This window comes from Petaurus breviceps, unplaced genomic scaffold, assembly GCF_028583685.1.
Source record: "Petaurus breviceps papuanus isolate PSGF00001 unplaced genomic scaffold, PetGlider_PUasm1.0 118, whole genome shotgun sequence".
In the NCBI taxonomy this organism is placed as follows: domain Eukaryota; kingdom Metazoa; phylum Chordata; class Mammalia; order Diprotodontia; family Petauridae; genus Petaurus; species Petaurus breviceps.
The window spans coordinates 21,931,177-21,949,565 of NW_027185616.1; the positions used below are offsets into that span (position 1 = coordinate 21,931,177).

At 37.6% G+C, this 18,389-nt stretch overlaps 1 protein-coding gene across 1 annotated transcript in view; it reads left to right on the forward strand.

Annotated features, from left to right (window-relative positions):
- The window catches only part of SMC5 (structural maintenance of chromosomes 5), a 396,836-nt gene extending 381,794 nt beyond the window's left edge, over window positions 1-15,042 (forward strand). The window contains exons 20-25 of the mRNA XM_069087011.1: window positions 469-564; window positions 940-1,044; window positions 1,284-1,403; window positions 3,199-3,378; window positions 3,463-3,558; window positions 12,207-15,042. Of these exons, the coding sequence (XP_068943112.1) occupies window positions 469-564; window positions 940-1,044; window positions 1,284-1,403; window positions 3,199-3,378; window positions 3,463-3,558; window positions 12,207-12,350 (741 nt within the window). The 3' untranslated portion in view covers window positions 12,351-15,042. The remainder of the gene's footprint in view (window positions 1-468; window positions 565-939; window positions 1,045-1,283; window positions 1,404-3,198; window positions 3,379-3,462; window positions 3,559-12,206) is intronic.
- The last annotated feature ends 3,347 nt before the right edge of the window (window positions 15,043-18,389 follow it).

The following is an 18,389-nucleotide window of genomic DNA, read 5'->3' on the forward strand; positions in this document are numbered from 1 at the left end:
AGGAGTGTGGCTTATAGGCAATAGAGATAACTCTCCTGGGGACTGCCGTAAATGGAGCCCTCCATACACCAGCCAGAAGAAGGGACTCCACGTTCAGAGGGTACTTCTGAGGTGTGAGTTCCAGGATGAAAAATAATAGAAAAATTCAGTGGAATACAGTCTGGTGGGAAATGAAAAGTTAAAATTTACCTAACCACTATACCAGATTTCTCATTCTAATATTTTAAATCCAAATAATACTGTTTGTGCTAATTCATTTTTATACTTTATATCAAATTACGCTGTATTCCTTACCTTAACATTATTGTCTTATGAGGCTTATTTTTCCAAGAAAATTGTAAGCTTTTTGAAAGCAGGACTTCTTTTGTATCCCTACATGGTGCCATCCCAAGTAAATATTAATTTGTTGTTTCTTAGTATTCCTATTATCTAGTACTGATGGACAGACTTTTTTTTTTTCTCCTTTAGGCTTTCCAAGATCTCCCAAACACAGTGGAAGGAATTGATTCTTTACTTGCTGAAGAGAAGACGAGAGCTTCTTGCTTCACAGGCCTGAATGCTTCAGTACGCTTTTCCACCCCCAGTCTCCTTAGTACTTGCCTCCCACTCTGTACAGCAGGAACAATGTGCTGTAAATGCCAGATTTTGAATCTATTAGAATTTTAAATAGATTCTTCCTAAGGAACAGGGTGTTCTTGCCTTTTCTTTATAAAAAAGAATAGTTGGGCTAACCCATAATGCTGCAATGTCTAACATTTTTCAAAAGATAGAAATGTCATATTTTCAGTACATAAGGAGTGCATAAGTTAATTGCATGCAAACAAAACAACAAAGCAACACAGTTGGCATTTTTAAGTTAAGACTTTAATTGATGCACATTTTAATGTTATTTTATCTTCTGAAAGATTTGTCATAAAGTAAAGTGCTTTTTGCTGCCAGGTTGTCGAAGACTACAAAAGAAGAACACAAGAAATACAACAGTTAACTGAGGAATTAGAGCAAAAGACAGATGAGCTGGATAACTACAGGCAGACGATTTCAAAGGTGATACTTTACATTCGGTTTTTTGCCACTTGATACTATACTAATGTTAACATGAGAAGATGCAAGGATTTCAAAGGGTATAGTTATTTTCAAGGAAAATCAATTTTTAGGGAAAATGCAATATTCAAAGTTTGTTTGGTGTGTAATAAGGACTAATTTGATGTTATGCTGTGGTCTTTCTGTGATATAATAGTTTTTCCCATTTTTATGGTTCTGTACACTTGTCTCTTTATTTTTAGGTTAAAGAAAGGTGGCTCAATCCCTTGAAATGTCTGGTAGAACAAATAAATGAAAAATTTAGCAGTTTTTTTAGTTCCATGGAGTGTGCTGGAGAAGTGGATCTCCATACAGAAAATGAGGTATAAATGTCTTACCTGAACAAACTTTAAGGACTACAAAAGAATTAAAGAACATAATTATAATTTACTTTTCTCCTAAAGAAATACCCCTTAAGTTTATTTAGTTTGAGACCTTAGAATTCTTCTGTTAAAAATTGTTGGTCACTAAAAAAATTTTGAAGGAAGAATGTTCAGTCAGGCTGTTTCTTTGGTGACTTTTAGTGATTAGTGAATTAATAATTTCATTATTGACCCTCTCTTATAGTCTAATAAAAGTGAGTAATAGTAAGTCAGAAATGATGGGTATTCTTTCTGACACTTCCAACTTGGTGAACAATAATGAAAAAAACTTCCTTTTTTTCCTTCTATTTAGAATTTAACTATAGAATTTCATTAGTGCGAAAATTCCTGAAAAGGAGTTAATAATATTGTAATAGCTGGAGGCTCATTAATTTTAATATTGATATTAAGTAGAATAATTAAATCCATAATAAGGAGTAAAGCAGAATGTTATTATAGTAAAGTGTTGAGGGAAAGGGAATTTTTTCATATGTAAGCATTGCTTAACAGTCTGGACTGGAAGTACAACCATTAGTGATAAAGTTTGTCAGGATTTTCCCCCCAGAAAAAAATTTTTTCTTTCTTGATATTGACTGACTCCTAGAGTCCCTTTCTTCTTCACCTGTATAGTATGAGAATTGTTGACAGCTAACTTAGGCAAAGTCATTTTCTGGAATTTAATTAAATATGCCATATTTATGAGTTATGGTGAACTGGTGCACAATTCTTCAATAATGTCCAGTTGTAGTGTACCTGATGGGAACTAAGGCTTCACTCTAAAACTGTCTTTTAGCTTAAATATTTTTTATCATTCAATAATATGTCCTAAGGTTATTTGTAAAAGTTTTGATTGGGTTGATTTGCTTCATGGATGATTGTACAAATTTAATTTGAGAAGATAGTTTTTCCTCATCTAGTTGCATGTGAGTAATGAATGATTAAAAAAAACATTAAGCACTTCACTGTGTATAAAGCACTGTGCTGAATGCTGGGATATAAACAGAAAAGGAATCCAGTCATTGCCCTCATGGTGTTCACATTCTTATAAGAGAAAGCAGGTGTAGTAGATTTCAGATGGATGTCAGATGGAAAGACCCAGTGGTCTTTGAGGATACGGAGGCAAAATGAATGAATGGTAATGTTAAACTGACAAAACCATCTCTATCATTCCTTTTGACTTTGCCAGGAAGTTGAGGATAAGAGCTTTCTGGTTTCTCGAAGCTGGGACTGCCTCAGGGGTAGTTGCTGTAGCACCTGGAGGCACTTGAATGGTGGCTGCAGGGACTAGGCTGGACATACGACTAGTGATAATAGGCAGTAGTCAGAAAATGGCAATTAATCGATATTTGGCAATGATGGTAGTAGGCATAGTTGCTCCTCAACAAGAAACATTCCCCTTGGTGATGGGTAGTCTGGGAAGTTCCTGGGCTTCTTAGGCAGAGGAACCTGAGCTATCCCCATTGGGGTTTGAGTGATAGAATTTGTTTTGACTCACCCGGCACATACTGCCTCCTGTCCTTCAGGGTACCTGCTGTACTAACCCATCCAGAAACATTCTAACTATGCAGTAGAGCCCAGTCGTGCTTATAATAATTTCATTTCAGACAAACAGTAGTTCTGCTAAAATTTTGTGTCACTTTATCTTCTAATTGACATTTTTATTTTGAGAACTTATTTTACCCCATCATCAAGGTACTGTATGAAATACTAGAGAAAAGGGCTTATTTTTTTTTTATAAAACTTATCTAATTCACAGGAAGACTATGATAAATATGGAATTCGAATTAGAGTCAAATTTCGCAATAGCTCACAACTGCACGAACTAACTTCCAGTCATCAAAGTGGAGGTGAAAGAAGTGTTTCCACAATGTTATACTTGATAGCACTCCAGGAACTTAACAGATGTCCATTCAGAGTGGTAGATGAAATCAATCAGGTATGAACATTACTTTGTGAAATTAGGTTTTATTCATTTTCTAATCAATATGAATTTAATTTTTATTATCAAATTCTTATCAAGGGAATGGACCCATTCAATGAAAGAAGAGTATTTGAGATGGTGGTAAACACAGCCTGTAAAGAAACCACATCCCAGTATTTCTTAATTACGCCAAAGGTAGGTAATCTATGATCTGAAAGCACTAACATACTTTTAAAAAAGTACCCAGATGATGCCCATTTAGTAGCTTGAATTCTTAAGAGGATATTGTCCAATGATAAAAATAATTATGCACTTTCTAGTAGTAACAATGGCAAAGAAAGAACTGAAAGGATTAAAATGATGCTTCTTTTATTGAAGAGGATCATAGACTCATAGCTGTAGAGCTAGGAGAAAGCTAGGGCCCAGGGAGATTGTCCTTCCCCTGAGGCCATGGCAGATAGTCAGCATCTGGTAGGATCTGAAATGAGGTCCTTTCTACTCCAGAGTCAGTACTCTGTGTCCTGCAGACAAGTACCTTTTTTTTTTTTATTAATTCATTTGTTTCCTTTTAGTTTACAGCATTCAATTCCACAATTTCTTGAGTTTCACATTTTGTCCCCCTTCCGCCCCACCCCCCCATGGCGGCTTATAGTCAAGTATAGGATCTGTAAATACTTTCACATTATACATTAGTCAGGTTATAAGGACGGATTGTACCAACTGGAATGAAAAATGGTAAAGAGGACATAAAAGCAAATAAGAGAAGGAAAAAGATCAGGTATTTTGCTTCCACCTGGATATAAACTTAGTTCTTTCTAGTTCTTTCTCTGGATGCACATATTTCTCTCCATCATGAGTCTTTTGGGATTGACTTATATCACTGCATTGCTGAGAAGAGTCCAGTCTATCAAAGCTGGTCATCACACATACGTTGTGCAGACAAGTACCTTCTGCACTATTTAAGATTAAATTTTGTTTTCTGTGGTTTGTGTTCTTTGTATTTTATTAACATTCGTGTTCATTACCATTCCTCGTGGAATGCTGTATAACAGAATATGCTACAGAAATTTAGAAAACTTGAAGAATCTGTGAAACAAAAAGGGTGTTGTCTTTCCATGTTTACATACTCTAGTTTCCTGTTTATCTTACTTAATGCTTCAATCTGTAAGAGCACAAAGTGATGGGAGACTTCTATAAGGTAGTTTCCTTAAAGTTGCGTCTTCAGCCTCATGAAAATCCAGCCATTCTGTTCCAGTGACACGATTGGCTCTTTGAAGTCTCATGATTGCAGGTAGAAGGAGTGTGGGAGGTGAAGCAACATGCCCGGGGTAGGCTGAGCTACTTTTCTGTTGTTTCTTAACCTGTCACTCTCCTCCTGGTTCTCCTGTCTTGGCAGAGCGGATTACATCTTCCCCGCCCTTTCATGCTATATAAGGGCCACTCCTGCAAATGACCATAGCCATATGTATGTGATAAAGATTTGTGAGACCCAGGATGGGGATTCTTTCTTTACTTAGCCTAAAATAAGCCTGTACCTGAAATAACGTCATTACCTTCTCTCCGGTACCTAGTGCTAAAGAGTCCGGAGCTTCCTCTGACTTCCATTTGTCAAAGGGAGTTTTGTTCTTAAAGAACTTTATCTTTGTCACTCTTCCACTGCTGTATTTAGTGCTGTAACTAAACCCTAAAACTAACATTCCGACAAGTAAAGAGATTTATTAAGAGAAATCCATCCAAACTCTGACTTCACTATATGCTTAGCTGTTTTAACAAGGCACTCTCCTCCTTCCATAATCAGTTTGTCCCTTCTGCTTGAACTTTTCACTTTCGACTTAAGGTCTAACCCTGGGTGACACCCTCTTATTCCATCTGCAAAATGAGAGGGTGTCCTCATCTATCATACCTACTTTGGTGTTCCTTTGAGCTCCAAATGAAATAACATATACAACAATTTAAAAACTTAAAGCCCTACATAAATGCCAGCTATTACTGTTTTCCACCATTACTTCTTAACGATTTGGTCCAACTAGAAATTCATGCTCTGATCCGATTTGGCCCCTCACTGCTGCAAGCACAACTCTTTTACTCATCTCTTAATAACTACCCAGGGGTGGGAGACCTGCAGCCTCATGGCCACATGTGGTCCCTGTCTTCCCCTAGGGCCTCAAGTGCAGCCCTTTGACCGATTCCAAACTTAACAGAACAAATCCCCTTAATAAAATGATTTGTTCTGTAAAACTTGGACTCAGTCAAAAGGCCGCACCCAAGGACCTACAAGGCCACAGGTTCCCCACCCCTGGACTACCCATTTCACTCTTTACACTGTCTATTCCAGGCTATTTCTCAAACCCCATACCTCTCAGCAGATAACTTCATCTCCTTTACTGATTATATTGAGGCCACACCATCTCACTTTCACCACACTTCAAAATCTCTTATCATCATTCATCCTCACCTCCTTTGCTCCAGTCTCAGAGAATGAGCTGGTCTTCTACCAATTCATGGTGAATTCTACCATTTACACCATTGATCTAACACTTTGTGTTTCTTGGGATCTTGTTCCGTCAATCATTCTCTCCCTACCCTACCCCTTCCAAACTACCACCCCCGTTTAATTTTTTCCCTCTCTGCTGACTCCTTTTCCTGCCTACAAACATACTCAGTCTTTCTTCATATGGAAGGAAAAAAAAGAAAGGTAATAGATCTGCACATAACTCCCAAGGTTGAAAAAACTTTCCCTCAATCCTGCAATCCCCTCAGATTATTGTCTCATAATTGCAGCATTTCAGTTCTCATTCTTGACATGTCTCTGCCATTTGACCTTTTTCTTCTGGAGGCAGCATGACGTAGCACAAAGGGAACTGGATTTAGAATAGGATGCCTGAGTTTGAATCCCAGTTCTCTCAATTTATAAGCTATTTAGCCTTGGGCAGATCACAATCTCTCAGCTTTCTCACCTGTAAAATATGTTACTTGCATTAGCCACTCATAGGATTGTTGTAGGGAAAGGGTGTTGCAAACCTTTGAGTACCACATGAGTTATTGTAATTTTTTTTCCTCTTTTGCTGCCCATTGCTCTCTCTCCTGGTTCTCAAATTGTGTAGTCATAAGAGTTGCCTAAATTTCTAATCTTGACCCTCTTCTTTCTGTGCTTTATTCCTTAAGAGCTTCATCTTCCATTGCCATGGGCTTAAACTATCATTCTTGCTTATAATTCCCAAGTTTATGTATCTTTCCTGGGTTCTAGTCTGTTTCTACCTTCTGGATCTCCATATCATGACACCACAAACTCAGCATGCCTTTGAAACTTGTTCCCCATTTTCTTCTTTTTTTTTTTTTTTACAAATTAATTTATTTTTAGTTTTCAACATTCACTTCCATAAGTTTTTAATTTTCTCTGCCTCCCTCCTCTCCTCACTCCCCAAGAAGACATGCAATCTGATATAGGCTCTACATATACATTCTTATTAAACATATTTTCACATTAGCCATGGCATAGAAGAATTAGAGTGAATGAGAGGAACCATGAGAAAGGAAAAACAAAACGAAAAAAGAGCAAATCGTTTGCCTCGATCTGCATTCAGACTCCATATTTCTTTCTCTGGATGTGGATGGTATCATGAGTGTTTTGGAGGTATTTTAAGTCCTTGCATTGCTGAGAAGAGTTAAATCCATCAAAGTCAGTCATCACACAATGTGATTTATCGTGTACAATGTTCTCCTGGTTCTGCGCACTTCACTCAGCATCAGTAAATAAAGTCTCTCCAGGTTTTTCTAAAGTCCGCCTGTTGATCATTTCTTATAACACACAGCACTCCATTCCATGCACATACCACAACTTGTTCAGCTGTCCCCCGTGGATGGGCATCCCCTCAGCTTCTAGGTGTTCACCACCATGAAAAGAGCTGCTTTAAATATTTTTGTGCATGTGGGTCCTTTTCCGATTTTTATGATCTTTTGGGGATGCAGCCCTAGAAGCGGTATTGCTGGCCAAAGCGTATGCACATGTTTTATAGCTGTTTGGCATGGTTGGATTGGTTCACAGCTCCACCACCACTGAGCTAATGTTCCAGTACTCCCACATCTTCTCCAGCATTTCTAATTTTCCTATTTGGTTTGCCTTGTTAGCCAGTCTGATGGGTGTGATGCGGTGTCCATTCTCTTCTTTACTTCAGGCTCTTAGGGAGGTGGTCCTTTCCCACAAGGCCTGTTCCATGGGACTTGACCCCCATTCTCTCCTATCTTCCCCAGCAGATTACCCCTATCATCATCCTCTGTAATAGGATCTTTCTTTTTTTTTTTCTTTCCCCAGCACCTAAAAACATGCCCAAGTCTCTCTGTTTCTTAAAAAAAAAACCTTTACAAAACCTTCACAAGACCCTAACCATAAAATCCTATCTCCCCTCCCTTTTTCAGGTGGGCTTCTAGATAAAACCATCTGCAGTCATTGCCTCTACCACCTCTCTTCCTAACCTATGGGGTCTGGCTTCCAGACTCATCACTCAACTGAAACTGCTCTATCCAAAGTTACTAATGATGACTGTTAGCTTTTATACTTTAAAAGACCATTATTGGAACCAAAGATTCTTTGATAAGGGATCGCTCTCTGGGGGCAGGAGGGAAATACATTAGAAAATGTAAACAGTATAAAAACAAAAGACATCAGTAAAAATTTATTCTCAAAAATGCTTTTAAAAAAGGGATTTCCATACCTGAACAAGATTTCTGTCTCCAAGTGTTCATCCAAGCTTTGCTTAAACACTTCCAGTGTGTCATCACACATTTGGACAACTGTAATTGTCAGTAAGAATTGACAAAGTCAAGCACGGGAGGAATTAGATGAAGGGGAAAAAAAATTTTGATCTTTTATATGGCAAAGTGTTTCTGTCTAGGAATTGGGAAGGACAGAAGTAGTAAAGTAGGAGTTAGGAAGCCTGAGTCCTCAGGTGGCCCCAGGACACTGTTCTCTCCCTATGCCTCAGCTTCTTCCTCTATAAAGTGGACATAATTTAATCCTTTCCCTATCTAAAAGTTTTTATGTGAAATAAATAAAACAATGTGTTGTTATAGGCTCTTAAAAGGCAAGGATGGAATAATTTTCAGTGTTGATAGCCTTAGTACCTAGTAGAGAGAGAGAGAATGGGTTTAATAAGCACTGAACTATGTGCCGTGCACTGGGGATATAAATACAAGTAAGCAAGCCGAGTCCTACCCTTGAGGAAATGAACACTTTTTAATGATTTATTGATGCGATTTGTTTTTACTTTAAAAACACGTGCAGGTTATTCCCACTTCATAATAAAACTCACAGCAAAGTAAAACTAACGATACGATGGCCTCATCTGAAAATGCCTGTAACATTTCACATCTGTAGTATCCCACCACCTATTTTTTTCTTTAAAGCAGTTGGGGTTAAGTAACTTGCTCAAGGTTACATGGCCAGTTATTTTTGTGTGGGTGCCAAGTACCTGAGGCCGGAACTGATCCCAGGTCTCCCGACTCCAGGGCCGGCGCTCTTACTCACTGCACCACCTGGCCACCCCACACCTATTTTTTTTTTAGTGACCAGAAATAAATTTTTCTTTCCCGCCCCATTGGGTGGGTGGGTGGGGGACACATTTCTTGTAACAAATATCATAGTCAAGCAAAACAAATTCCTTCAATGTCTGTGTATTAAAATTTATATCTCATTCTGCACCCTTAAATTTAACACCCCTCTATAATAAATAGATAAGATATTTCATCGCTGGTTCTCTGGAATGATGAGTGGTCCTTGTATTGATCATAGGTCTTGCAGCTTTCAAAGTTGTTTGTTTTTACAGCGTTGTAATTGTAAAGATCGTTCTCCTGATTCTCTTCATTTCTTTTTTTTTTTTTTTTTTTTTTTTTTTGGCTTTTTGGAGGGCAAGAGGCCCAAAGTCACACGGCTAGTTTTTGTGTTGTGTCTGAGGCTGGAGCTAAACTCAGGTCCTCCTGACTCCAGGCCAGTGCTCTATTCACTGCACCACCGAGCCACCCTGACTTCATTCTTTATCCATTTGTAAACAGTCATCAGAATTACTCATTTTATACTATTGATGTTACAGTATAAATTGTTCCTCTAGTTCTTCCTTCTTCACTCTGCATAGATTCATGTAAATCTGCCCTTGTCTTTTCAAAATCGTCTACTTCCTTGTTTCTTACAGCACATACATGTATATATAGACAGATAAATGGGTAGATACACACATATATGGACACATAGCTCCTTTTTTAAAAAAACACAAAAGTTCTTTTCCTCTTTCTTTGATCTCTTTTGGGTAGTTTTAGCAGAGGTAAAGTTGAGTTAGAGTACTGACAGACCAGCACTAAAATTAAAACCTACCCACTAAAAAACTAAACCTCTCAGTGTAAAGGGGGAAAAGCTATGTTCAAGCAGAGATTGGATTTTTTTTTTTTATTTTGCAAGAAAAAGACCTGTCCTCTTCCACTCAAGGAAGAGGCTTCTGTCCCAGTAGAGGACAGAAGACCCATTTAACTAAGGATTAAAGGAATGGAGCTTTAAGGTTAAGCACAGAAGACCACTTTGGACAAGGCCTAAAGAAAGACCACTGGGTTCAAGGAAAGGTCTTAAAACTGCATAACTGACTTAGATTCTTCCCTCCTTTTCACCACTCACATCTGGATAATTTCTATATCCAGACCACACTGTCATCCTGACTTCAGCAATAGCTTTTTAACTACAGGCAGCTAGGTAGCACAGACCCTGGAGACAGGAGGACCTGAGTTCAAATCTGGCCTGAGATACATAACACTTACTAGCCATGTGACCTTGGGCAAGTCACTTAACCCCAACTGCCCTGCCCCCCCCAAAATAGCTTTCTAACTAGCTTTCTGCTTCTAGTCAGGTTTTTCTTCTCCAATTCATCTTTCATAGAGCTATTTAAAAAATCTTCCTTATTCTGGTCTGATCATGTCTGACTCCTGTTCATTGATTCCCTTTTGATTGTGAGATAAAATATAAACTTCTTAACCTGGCATTTTACAGAATGGAAGTTCCTTGGGGTCAGGGACTACTTTTGTCCTTGATACCTCTACCTAGTGCCTAGACTATGCGACATCAGTGTTGCTAAGCACTGGTGTCATCATCAGCAACTCCTGTTGTTGGGATTAAGTGTTCAAATGTAAGGTCCTCCTCGATTCGCTACCAAGTCGCCTTTTCATCTCCACCTGTCGAAGTGCTTTTCTTTCATTGAATCCCGACTTGATTCTGCTTCTCCCATGAGTCTTCCTCTGTCTATCGAGCTGAACGTGATCTCTTTGCCTTCACATTTCTCTGAGTGCTTCTGCTTTCTCCTTTGTTCCTGTCACAATTTGCCCCATAGAATATTTCTGCATGACATCTTTCCTCTATTAGAGGTAACATCTTTTTAAATTGTCATATTGTGCCTAGGACAATGCTTTGCATATAGTAGATAATTCATAAATGTGTGTGGAGTTAAATAAAAAAGAATATGGCAGAAAAGTTCCAGTGGCTTGCTGCCTTGTATGTACTTTCACACAGTGGGTTAGATGACGTAACTACATGAATGTTTTCAGTTAAAATACTAATGAAGTGCCAGCTATTCAGAGTACTGTTGTTGGCATTAAGGAAGATCACCGTTCCTACACTCATGGAGCTTTTGGGAGGATATGTCATATGCAGAGAATTCATGGAAATACACTCCCAAAATAATGCATGATAAGGGGCGGCCAGGTAGCACAGCGAGTAAGAGCACCGGCTCCAGTGTTGAGAAGACCTGGAGATCGAATCCCGGGCTCAGACACTTAGCACCCACCCAGAAACACCTGGCCGTGTAACCTTGAGCAAGTTACTTAACCCCAATTGCTTAGGGGCGGCCAGGTGGCTCAGCGAGTAAGAGCACCGGCTCCAGTGTTGGGACGACCTGGAGATCAAATCCTGGGCTCAGACACTCAGCACCACACCCAGAAATAACTGGCCGTGTAACCTTGAGCAAGTTACTTAACCCCGGTTGCTTAAATAATAATAATAATAATAATAATGCATGATAAGTGGATTAGAGAGTTGTAAAACAAGTATTTTGTTATGAGTTCCTCCTTAAATGATACCAGAAAAATACGGTAATGCCAAATTATCTGGTGTCTTGGATGCCATATTTTACCATTAATTATCATTTAAGTGATTATGAATAGTATTTCCTTTTCCATTGGAATTGCTGTATAAAATGTGCCCTTTACTACATCTGGCACTATTAATATATCTAGATAAATGGCAGGCATTCAAATGGGAGATGTTTGCTGCACCCACCATATATAAGTGCTTTGGTAGCTGCTCAGACATACTTTAATTAATAGAAGATGAATGTGATTTTGCCACATACCAGAGAGAACAAAAAGTCTGTTCTTGTTTCTTTTTTTTCCTTAATAAAAGTCCTAATGTAAGGGATGAAATTCTTTATTGCTTACTATGCATCTTAGGCATTGAACAGCTGCTGATTCTGTGGAAACATGGGGTTAGGGTTTACACTGGTACAAGACTGGAGAATCCACTCTGGTCCAGAGTCTCACCAGAAACTTTGGTTATTTTCCTTTAGTCCTAATCATCTGGAACATAGAGGTTGGCTCTTGAACCCTTTTCAAGGTCATTCAACTCCATGAGGATCCCAGACTGAATTGGGCAGGTGCTCTCATACATTTGCTCAGTATTATGAGTCTGGATTATACACTTGAAATCATGGGGTGATTACTGGTCTTCCTGGAATGCTATAGTGTTTTTATAATGGTATAATAGTAGGAAAAGAATGTCCTTTAACCTATATTTTTATGTGTTTTAATATTTACAGCTTCTTCAAAATCTCACTTACTCTGAAAACATGACAGTGTTGTTTGTCTACAATGGCCCTTGCATGCTAGAGCCAAAGAAATACAATTTAAAGGCTTTCCTTAGGAGACGACGACGTATCGGAGTTAGCCGAATGGATCAGTAATTAAAGAAAAAGGGTCTTTGGAATTTTGCCTTAAAACTATGTTTATAATTACAGAGCTGTTGTGAAAACGAAGAAGTTTGCTGAAACTATAAAGAACAAGATTTATTTTTGGAAGCTTGCTTTCAAATACAAGTAGCATGATAAGGTTGAAACCATGTAGCTAATATTTCTTTGTACTCCTTTGGGAAACTTGCTGGTTGTTGGCATTTCTCTATTTAGCCTTTGTCGGTTTGGGTCCTTAGTACCCTGGGGTTGGGTCATTGAGGTTTTATGTAAAACTTTTAGTATGGAATCAAAGTGTGTCATGTAATATGTGAAAATGCAGATTTTACAGAGTTAGGTGGTTCGTGCTTGCACGGCTATTGACAACAGAGCAGCCATAAGTTAAATGTAGAGAGACCTGAGTCATTTTTAAAACCTATAGAGGGTTCTGTTAAACTTAGGTCTAGATTTTTCTTCTGAGGTCCTCATATTTAACTGATAAAAATTATTTGAATACTTCTAGTCTGAAGTGTTTGTCAGTGCTCATTTCTACTATGAGGTTTACCTTTGTTCTTTTAGAAAATTTAGAAAAAACTTTTATGGAATTTGAAGTTTTTGTCCTGTTTGTATTTCATACTCCAATTAAGCATAGGCTTAAAAAGTGGTAGTGGGACTTCTTTGAAGTGCCACATGGTGGACATTAGAAGTCGCATAAATAAAACCAGAAAACTTCCAGAGAAGAAAATCAGGTGTCAGGGTTATTGGGGGGAAAATAATAACACTAGGGTTTTTGTATTAAAATTCAATTTCATTCTCCATTTTAAATCTTGAGAAATTTCATAATTTGGGAGGAATTAGTATGGGATTCATATGTGCTGGGATTAATTTATATCTAAAATTCTTAAATATTTTACATAAAGGAAAAATAATTCACTTCAGTACATAAAGAGCTCTTAAAACTTCATATTTATTGCACTTCAGTAATTATATTGATCTTTTCCATTGTCTCAGATCTAACTAAAATTCTTTTTTTATCAGTGAAAAAACTTTTAAAAATTTTTTTAACTGAAGATCTCAGCAGTGCAAAACAAATTCTGTACCTTTTTGAAATATATATTTTAGAAACAAAGGCTTGCTCTAAGAACACAACCATTTACTTAAATGGATGAATTGTCCATTTGTTTAAATCTGTATTACCGTGTTTCCCCGATAATAAGACACTGTCTTATTAATTTTTTTGGACAGAAAAACATCAGAGGGCTTATTTTAATGAACATTGATAGCAATTTTAATAAACAGGTAAATGTGAACAAAAAAATGTACCTTTATTCAATAAGCAAATCACTGGGGAAGAACAGGATGACGCACTCACTGCTGCAGCTCTGATTGGATGCAGCTCGGAGCGCAGCATGTGTTTCACGGGGGGGGGAACGGTGCATACAGAGGGTACCGTAATGTAGCATGTAGCGCAGGGGATCACCTTCACTACAGTAGCAATCTCAATAGGGCTTATTTTCGGGAGAGGGCTTATTTTAGAGGAACCTTACACAGTAAGGGGAGGGCTTATTTTTGGGATAGGTCTTATTATCAGGGAAACATGGTATTGACTATAATGTCCATTCAATTTGTCTGCTCACATAAAGTGAAGAATTGAACTCAGTGAAATTTATATATGTATATATTTTAAATAGCCTTCAGAAATGATATTTTTCTTAGGTCAAGAAATAATGGTGTTGTAGCTTATACTCTTTCAGCCTAGAGATTCTCTCAGTGAGAAAGAGTCAGATTGCATTTTCCTGTATAAAAAGTTTGAAAGAAAATCTTTGCTTATTAAATCTAATGAATGAAATATGTAAATAATATTTCTACTTGTGAGTTTATCAAATCACTTTAACATTTTATTCCTTGAAATTCAGAAACTTAGTAATATTTTGGTTTTATTCCTAAGTATATTAATTTTTATCAGTTAAATCTCCGCGTTATTTATATGGTTAATGTAATATAGATATAAATTTTTATTCTGGGTTCAGTCATATTACTTTTTAGCAGGATAAAGATTTATTGCAACAAGCTCAAAGATGCCATATATAGTTAAAAAGATGGTTAATGACATTTCCATTTATATGTAATAATCATTTCTTTATAAGCATTCAGATTTTTGTACTGAAAAAAGTGAATTGTGGTTTCACCTTTGGAATACTGACTACAAAGATAAATTTTGTAGCATTCTAATACAAAAAGTAAAAGAAATGCAAAGAAGGAAAAGTCTACCATGGTCATTGTATTCTCAACCACTTGTAATTTCAGCTATCACTTTGAAAAGGGGAAAGGTGAATTCTCTTTGCACACAATTCATAAAAACATCAAGTGAGAGCAAGCTTTGATTGAAGTAATGTGGTATCCAAAACTTAATGGCATTGATGTTAAAGAGCAAAGATTTTCAGTAATTCAAAGTAAGAGGAAAATATTTGCTATTTTCTAATTTTAATATTTAATTTTTCTTTTGTATATTTCCTTCAATATTATGCCATTTTCATAAGTCCATCCTTCTGATATATTTTTATCCCAAAATGTGAGTAAATAAAGAAACAGTGAACAAAAACCTTATCTTACAAGAATTGTTGAGGGGGTGGGGAGGGATGAGGCTGGAAAGAGGACAACCTACCACCTTGTTGTTGGGAAATTTGAAAATAAACATATTTTCATATGGTTTTGGTGAGAATTATTTTAAATTGAAAAAAATGTCATTTTTGACACACTACCGTCATATTTGGGGTTCAGATTAAGTTCAAAATAATTAAATTAAGTTCAAAATAATTCTGAAAAAAAAAATAATACAGGAAGTGCCTGGGCTCTATATTAGAATAGGAAGGGAGGTTGGGAAAAAGTATTTACCTAAAAGATTTCCCCTTCAGAGTAACAAATGCTTCATGTACCAAAAGTAATAGAAATAAGTGAATTAAAGCCAAATGTTTAGAAAAGCTGTAAGATATATAATCATGTACCAAAAGTAATAGAAATATGTGAATTAAAGCCAAATGTTTAGAAAAAGCTGTAAGATACATAATTTTTGTTGTTGTTCAGTCATTTCAGTCCTGTCCAACTCTTCGTGACCCCATTTGGGGTTTTCTTGGCAAAGACACTGGAGTGGTTTGCATTTTCTTCTCCAGCTCATTTTGCAGATGAAAAACTGAGGCAGACAAGGGTTCAGCGACTTGCCCAGGGTCACAGAGCGAGGAAGTGTCTGAGGCTGGATCTGAACTCTGGTCTTCCTGAATCCAGGCCCAGCACTCTTCCCACCAAGACACCTGGCTGTCCCATCTTTCATTTTTAGCCTGACTGCATTAAAAAATTTTAACATTAAACCTGTTTATAGTGTTTGTGAACCATTTTGCTAGTAATATGTCCAAGTACTCATTTCTGCATAAATACGTATGACTTAGTTTCAGAGTTAGTGAATAGATTTTCATTCTTTGCTGTCCAGTGAATTTAATAGCATCTGTTGAGAAAATATTTAGTCTCTAACCAGTTGACTCTAGCCTTCAGACGTTCTTTTTAAAAAGATTTTAAAATCTCTCTTTATATACTTAAAGACCTATAAATTAATAATACTAGTTTTAATAGGTCCTATAAGGAAATAGATCAGTTTTTTTATAGACCCACCTTGTATTCTGTCACTTTCTAATTATAGTATATGTGAATTCTGGAGATGAACCCGTGTCCCTCTCTAAGTTTTTTGTCTTGTGGGCATAGTGGTCATTGACATAATAGGGTACCTGGTTGCACAAGAGTAGGTTCTTCGGGGCTGGGGGGCAGTATCTGTGTGTTTGTGGTTATATGTGTGCTGGCCCCAGGGTGGCTGACTTTGGAGGGGAAAACAGCTATTCGTGCAACTCTAAGGGCACTTGAAACTGAGAAATGCATTCTCAGGTATTTCCCTGAGCCCTGCCTAAAAATAGCCTGGTCTTACTCTTCTATAGCACTGGCTCTGTCTGAGCCTCTGCAGTAAGGAGAGGTTGGTTATTTTTAGGCAGGCCTCAGAGAAACACCTGAAAGGTGCTCTGATTCAGCAGATGCCACAATGCACCTGTCTGACCTCCCTGAAGCTAATGAACTTACTTGGAATCTTATCAAACCATTTTTCTAGCTTTATGTTGGGGTTGTGTGCTGATGCCACTCTAACCCATCCTTCAGATAAGAAACAGTTCATAAGGAAAATTCCAGGGAGGATTTGTCAGGAAGATGAATTGCTGCTGAGTTTTGATGCCATTTTAAAGAACTTCATTCTGGTTTTTTTAATCTGATACTTACCTATCACTTCATCTGTAGGCACATTTAAAACTTTTAACAGAATTAGTAGGATGACAGTCACTTTTATTTTCTTTATCTTCTTCAGACACAATTTAATTGAAGTAATAATTTAAAATATGAACCCTTGCAGACAAGAAGATGCTTCAGAAATTCTTTCCACAATCCTGTATCTCAGATCTATAGACTTACTGTATCTTACATGATAGGAACTACTGATGGCCTTGGACCTGGCAGCTATGTGGGAGAATAATGCAAAGAGGAGATGCTAAAAATAGAAAGACTGGTTAAGTCCAGGCAGAGGCCTGAACAAAAGAGGTCTCTGTAGGAGAGAGCCTGGATGTTAGGGAGGTAGAATTAAATATTTGGCAACTGATTAGATGTGAAATGTGAGGGAGAAGGAAGAATCAAGGAAGGGTCTGAGGTTGCAAACCTGGGTGACTTATAGGACGGTAGCTTATTCAGGAAACAGAAATTCAAAGGCATCAGGTTTGGAGGATGAGAAGGGGCAGGTGATATGTTGAGTTTGAGACACTAATGAAACACCTATGTAGAAATGTCCAGCAGTTAGTATGTGATGTGGAAACGTAAACTTGGTAGTCATCTGCATAGAAAACTGAACCTTTGCATGGGAGAGAGCAGAGAACTCAGTTCTCAGTCTTAAAGGAAAGTACACGGTGGACAGAATGATGAACTAGCAAAGGAGATAGAAATGAACGGGCAAGCAGAGAGCATTGCCACAGAAAAGAGGGATAAGAAAATCCAAGAGGGGCTGGTCAGCAGTCAAAAGCTTTAGAGATGAGCATACAGACAGAGAAAAGGCCAATAAGACGCAATTCTGGGATCACTAGTCATGAACAGGAAGCAAGTGGGCACCCAGTTTGGGCTATTTCTTTTCCTGTCTGCATATGTGTGTATAGACTTGCATAAATTTGGCCAAGGAAAGATAGAAGGTGATTGATCAGGAAGATTTTAGGGGTCTAAGGGAGGTTTCTGTATGGAGGAGATGGGCCTATATACAGTCAGCAGGGAAGGACAGAGCAAAGAGATCAAAGATGAACAGAAGACTCATCGGGCAACTTCTGGAAGTTTATGGGAAGAAATGGATTGAAAGCACAAGTAGATGGCTCCTGGCAAGAAGGACCATCATCTCACAAGGAACTGGCCTTTTGAGTGAAGGAATACTTCCCTGTAACGTTCTGTAGGGTCAGTGCCTTTTTATCAGGTAGTATGTTCTGAAAATCAGCAAAACATGTTTGGGGGACAAATAAAATCCGGATCTGAATGAACTTTAGAAATTGTGTTTTTCCCAGGAGTTAAAGAGGTTAAATAAAGTGGTCATTGTTCTTCTGAGGAAGATCTCAGGTGATCAGAACATCAGACTTGGGACTGTCTTGATTCCCCAAATCGGGCAAATAATGGTTAAATGTACCCTCTGAGGAAATACATTCTTTGCTTATAAGTAGAATTATAACTTAGAGAAGAATTTATTAGAGTTTATGGTTCTCAGGTGAAGCATTACCTTTCCAGCTACATAATCTCAAGCTTCCAAAAGAGAAGTCTGAAGTAGAGGGATTTGCCAAGAGAACAACCAGGAATCATTAATCTGTAGAACTTACAAAGGAATTTGGCTTACCTAACAAGGAGAGAGAGAACTTGTAAGAGAGCCAAGTCCCTCATATATCAAAAAATAATAATGATAATTGAAATATCAAAAAGAAAACTAAGTGAAATAGAGCACCTGTGTAA